Below are 6,000 nucleotides of genomic sequence, written 5' to 3'. Positions count from 1 at the left end.
AGGAAGGAAGGAAGGAAGGAAGGAAGGAAGGAAGGAAGGAAGGAAGGGAGACAATCGGATAATAATATTCCAAAAAAAGAAGATTTTTGTTTTGGTTTTGCTTTGATTACCTCCTAGCTGAAATTATCTTATACCAACAGTCTCTCTCTGTCAGTCCTGATGTTGGAAAACTGGCTGTGTTGAACTAAAAAGTTCTGCTTTTGTGTTTTCATACGCTGAGAGCTGGTGCCATCTATAGATTTCCATTCTGGGAGAGGTTCTCTTTTGTCCTACTTTGCGTCAGACCTGCTGTCGTGAGGATAAGAGCGCCCAGGAGACACCTCCCTGTGGTTTAATAGGCTATGAAGGATGGGACTCATTAATGGGCTGGCAGCTGCCCCCAAGCAGGATGCTGCCTGGAGGTGGGGGAAGAAGGGGAAGGGAGACTGAGGAGGAGGAGAAGGCTCCATCCAGGAGACCACCACTAGCTATCAGAGGGGGCCCTCAAAGCAAACAGCACCACCTCCTGAAGGATCTCCACAAGGGGAAATCTGAACCGAGACAGTGACGGCATAGTCATAGAAACCTCTGGAGAAACAGGCTCTGGGTAACTGTTTCTCTTTTTCGACTTAAAACAACCCCACCTGAGATATTATCTACAGCTCTAATTATTTTCCAGTTGCTCGAATGTTACTTTTTCTGTCATTCCTTTACTGTGTTCCTAACAATTTGATAGTCCCCATCCCTATTATATTAGTGTTTATTTATAACAGATTTTTTTTCTTTTCTAGTCACAGTTAGGAGGGTCCTTGTCCCCTTTAGGTAAAGCCAAACTGTTACAGCCTGCCACATGAGGCTCCTGCCCACCTCCCATCCGAAATCAGACCATGCTATCCTATATGCTGTTCCCCACTCATAATGTTTACGTTCATTTTCACAGCTTCCCATGTGCTGTTCCCTCTGTGTGGAACAGCTTCTCTGGCTCAGCTTCTTCCCATGGCTTAGTTCTGGCCATCTTTGCAGGCTTGGGCTCACAGGCCTTCTTGGCGGGCCCTGACACCCCATCTGCCCTCCAGTCCCTTCCCTCTACTCAGCCTACATCTCATTCTTTGTAATGATCTGTGTCCTCCACTTAGCACTGTGGATGATAAATGTCCTTTGCATAAATAAAGAACACCACTTCCAGCTCCCTGATAGCCTGGATTTATGAGATCAAAGGAACAAAATTTAACCAGTGCCTCCCAATCAGAACAGCATATCATTTCTTACCTTTATGGTTTTGGTCTGGAGTCTGAGTCCATTTAAAGTATTGATGGCTTTCTCTGCATCCTTTGGATCAATATAGTTAACGAATCCATACCCTAAACTCTGTCCTGTGGAAACATTTTAAAAAGAGAAAGAGAGAAAGAGAGAGCTCAGTATCTTTACAGCAGTAATACTTCCCATTGCAGTGAGTCAAAACCCTCCTCTAGTATATGGTTTATTTTACACCAGGGTTTACCCCAGGTGAAGTTTCCAATTCTTCCATCTCTCACTTTGGTCAGCCTATGAACTCCCAGCAGCTGCCCACGTTGGGAATGGGTAAGTGCCCCTGCACATCCACACACATACACAAGTGTCCACTTAATTGGACAGAGGTGAGAAGGTAGTTGAACGAGAGCAGGTGTGCTTTGTTAGATCTGAACTGGAGTCATGGGGCTTTTCCTATGGGCAGTGTGACTGTGGAGAGAAGTCACTGGATGTCCCAATTTTTTCCCCCCATGTGTCTTCTCTGGAGATAACAGCACTTGCCAGAGACAACTATGAAAGGGTTAATGAGACACTGTGTATAAAATGCCTACCAGGTACATTGCCTAGAATATAGTAGCTGCTCAACGAAAGACAGCTATGCTATGCTCAGTCCTGTAAAACTGGGGCGAGCGCTGAATGTGGTAGCTGTGTCTGCTGCCTCAGTCATGCCAGCCACGCCCACACTCAGAGGAATGTAGCAGGATCTGAGCAGCAAAGACTGAGACATTTATAGTGAAGGCATGACCAGAATTTAAAGCAGTTGCTACAAATCATTGGTTGCCCTCATCATCCTCCCCTCCCAGCCCGAGAACAATTTAAAAAAAAGAGGAGGTTCTATTAGAAAGAACTGGGGAGCTCCTACCACAAAGGGGAGAGTGCAAACACATTCTGCAAAGAGGATTTAGCTCCTTTAGGTGGAGATGGCATCAACTTGTCTGCAAAGAGAGGTAGCAAGTGACAGGGCTCCCCCCAAGTGAAATAAAAATAATGTGCTTGCGATCGTGCCACTGATTATAAATAGTCCATCAGCTCTGCCATGTGTCATCAGCCAGAAATATCATTAGGAAACTTTACATTTTTTGACATACCCTTTAAGAAATACAGAGCTTAGGGTGGCTGAAAAACCAGCTTGAACTTCCCAAGCAATGTTATTGATTTGTGGGCGGCAGTGGAGCCGAAAGGGAGGAAAATGACAGGACGTCACATGTCAGGGAAGACTGATTACATAAAGCTCTTTCTGGAGTACCCGGGCCAGGGCTGGGAGACAATACAGCAAAAAGCCTGCCATGTCCTGGTGACAGGAGCCCATTTCAGCAGCCAAAAAATCTTTCCAACAGCTTCTGTTTTGCTGGTAAATGTCTGTGTTTGTGTTGGTTGTAGGAGGGAACCTGGGAAAACAAGTTGGGTTCTGGATCAGAAAACGGGTGACTTTGTTATCCTTTATAGGACGCAAGCAAAGAGGATCATGAGTAATGGCTCAGTGCCCACTTTTGTCCCCAAAATGGAAAACCCAAAATGACAATACTTTCCATTAGAAAACTCCTCTGTGTTGTGGAATAACAGGAAAGACAGGAGCAAACTTGGCCAGATATACCCTTTATAGGCAGAATTAGTAACTGAAGGAGGAAGAGCGAATGCTAAACACACTCTAGCTGCTGAGGCCCTTCTACATGTGTGTGTGTGTGTGTGTGTGTGCAGAAGAGTAAAAGTGTGTGTGTGAGAGAGAGGTGTGTGTGAATTACACGACCCTGCCACATGTTGGGAGAAACTTTTGCAAATCCTAAAATACAAGAGGCATTAGTTTAAAAATATCATTATCCTAAATTTGGCTCCACCTCATCAAGCCCAACTAAATTCACCTAATTAAATCCATTTTCATCATTCAAATTTATCAGTTCTATTTTCCTTGTAAATAAGAGAAGGCTTAAAAATTGCAGCACTAAAATATTCTTACAATTATTTATTTTAAACAGTTGTGCACCAAGTTGAGATGCTTTGAAGGACATTTTTAAAGCAATAATCTCAATGATAAACCTTAGCTAGTTCTAGGAAACAAGTCAGACAGTCAATCTATCCAGCTAAATTGAATTTTTATAAAATTAAAATGAAATATGAAAAAATACAGACAAAACACTCACCACTTAACTGCAAACACTGAACCTAAACCCAAATAGTTCATGATTCGTCATGCTGATGGAATGTATGTGGAGAAATTTATCATGCCTACCAGTGGTGCACATTCCCTGATAACACTAGATCTTTCTTTCTAATTATCATATAGTTATGGTAATCTAAAATAAATACAGCGGCTATGTTTTTACATTCTATATTTTATCTTTGGTTTAGACCCTTGCTTCAGGTCCTAGGAAGGTTCTGAAGGTCAAGTGAAGGAAAGGACTCCTGTCCAGCAAGCTGTGTCATACCTCCCCACCTGCTTGTATCAGTCCCAAACCCACCATCACCTCAGGTTGACTGCAATTAGCACAACTGTGCTGTCATCACCTGCTCTAGGTTTAGAGAGAAACTGCACTTAACATCAGGAATGAAGGTGCTTTTGGGAAAAACTAAAAACCAGATGAACATCGTTTCAGAAAGGAAGAGGGGGGGAAAGACTAGAGATTCTCCTTGATCTGAAATAACGAGGTACAAACTCTGAAACAGAACACTGCATTCAAGCAGAGGGGAATGGAGGTGAAGAACATTGCCTGGGAAATAAAAGACATGAGATAAACTGGCATCACAATGAAACTACCTGTGCTACCTTGTTCACAAATGGCTTCCTCACGTGCTTCTTGCCAACGTAGGAGGAGTCCAGCTAAGTCCAATAAAAAATACTTGATGGAACTAAGCAGTCTCTTTTTAAAAATGCTTATTTATTTATTTTGAGAGAGAGAGAGAGCACAAGCGAGCGCAAATGGAGGAAGGGGCAGAGGGAGAGAAGAGACAGAATCCCAAGCAGGTTCCCCGCTGACAGCACAGAGCCTGAAATGGGGTTTGATCTCACGAACCCTGAGATCCAAGCCCTGAGATCATGACCTGAGCTGAAATCAAGAGTTGGACTCTTAACTGACTGAGCCACTCAGGCACCCCCTAAGCAGACTAAGCAGTCTCTTTTAAAACACTCTAGAGAGGATTAAATCCCAAGGTAGAAAATATAAAAACCCAAGCCTCATTTCTTTAAAAAATTATTAGTAGGGGGGAGAGTAAAATGAGGAAGAATTCTATGTTTTAACTTGTATGTATGATGGACATACATTGTTTGATGAGTTTTGGGTTTGCAGTCCTATATTTAAATGCACATGGAAAAATGTGGATGAAACACATTCACAAAAAATGCCAACACTATTTCCATGGGGACTAAGAGAGCCATCATGCTGGGAAGGCCCAGGGGACCCAGTCTGGAGCCTAGAGCCAAGTGTGTGCGTATCTGCATCCCAGAAATAGATAAGGTCCTCTTATTATTTTTTCCCAAATAACTACATTTTTCTTTATCAGCAATAGTAAGATTTCACCAGATAGGTATAGCAACAGTATTTTTAGAACAGAAAGTTTTTAAACTTTTGTTCTCAATTTAGGAGTTTATTCTGATAGCAAGTTGGTCAAATAAAACAATTAAATCATTGAAGTTATGTTTATTGAATCATCAATAAAAAAATCAATAAAGAACAGATGATATTATAAAATGAAGACTGCCTCCAAAATTTGTAAACTGTAGTGAGCACCTGACTCCTTGATGCTCAGGTGATCAACCACCCTGACATGTGTTACCACTCCTTAATAGTCCTGTCCAGCAGGCATAGATGAGGGATCCCCAGTGACCATGCATGGGCAGGAAATGCTTTCTTGGTAGTTTGGGATGGAAACTTAAAATTAGAATGTAGTTTCCAAAGGGAAACAGTTATACATAATGGCTATACTTTAAGGCACTTCAGTGTATTTTAGATTAAAGAGGTTCACAGGCTTTTCTTAAATCTGAACCTGAATATTTCTGTTTTTATAAACTGCACATATGTACATGCACACACACAAACACATGATGGGTCCTCCTACTCTGACATGGCAACATCTCTGTTCTGTTGTAATAATTTGTATACCAACTTCTCCCCTTGGAAACCAAACATTTCTCCCTACAAGAACTAGCTTATAAAAATTTGCTTCCTTGAACACAGTAGGTGCCCAACAAATATTTGAGGGACGAAAGAGTGGATACATATGTTTGTACCAATCCTCCATTTCTAGAAGAATGCTTTATGTTTGGGGGGAAGGTGGGATACCTGGGGAATTCTTTTTCCATTTGTGAGAAAGGGGGAACATGACAAGTGGACATCAAAGATTGGAAAAGAAAGCACAAAGGATGTCTGGGTAAGCTCTCCTCCAGCACAGATCAGGTGCTGCCTGTCTTCTGCATTTCCAAAGAGCTTTGCCACCCATTCTGTCACATTTGACTCTCACAACAACCCCATGGGAGAGATAATCATCATTTTATTCATGTGGAAACTGAAGATCAGAGAAAATAGTGCTGGATCTTAGTCTAGATCAGGGATTGGCAAACTTTTGTTATACAGGGTGAGATAGTAAGTAGCTTAGGATTGGTGGGTCCTCTGGTCTCTGTCATGACAACCTTGCCATTGTGGCATGAAAGCAGCCGTAGACAATATGTGTTCCAATAAAACACATTTAGGAAAACAGGCAGTGGGCTCAATTTGGCCTTTTGGCCATAGTTTGCTGACC

The 6,000-nt window shown here is 42.2% G+C and overlaps 1 protein-coding gene across 7 annotated transcripts in view; it reads right to left on the bottom strand.

Annotated features, from left to right (window-relative positions):
* The window catches only part of ELAVL4 (ELAV like RNA binding protein 4), a 147,531-nt gene that overhangs the window by 24,272 nt on the left and 117,259 nt on the right, over window positions 1–6,000 (bottom strand). For all 7 annotated transcript variants that reach the window (XM_040470183.1, XM_040470181.1, XM_040470178.1 and 4 more), the window contains exon 3: window positions 1,249–1,352. In XM_040470183.1, the coding sequence (XP_040326117.1) occupies window positions 1,249–1,352 (104 nt within the window). The remainder of the gene's footprint in view (window positions 1–1,248; window positions 1,353–6,000) is intronic.

Source organism: Herpailurus yagouaroundi, unplaced genomic scaffold (genome assembly GCF_014898765.1).
Source record: "Herpailurus yagouaroundi ecotype Mexico unplaced genomic scaffold, PumYag 77, whole genome shotgun sequence".
NCBI classification, from domain to species: Eukaryota; Metazoa; Chordata; class Mammalia; order Carnivora; family Felidae; genus Herpailurus; species Herpailurus yagouaroundi.
This window is presented reverse-complemented; position numbering and strand designations above follow the sequence as displayed.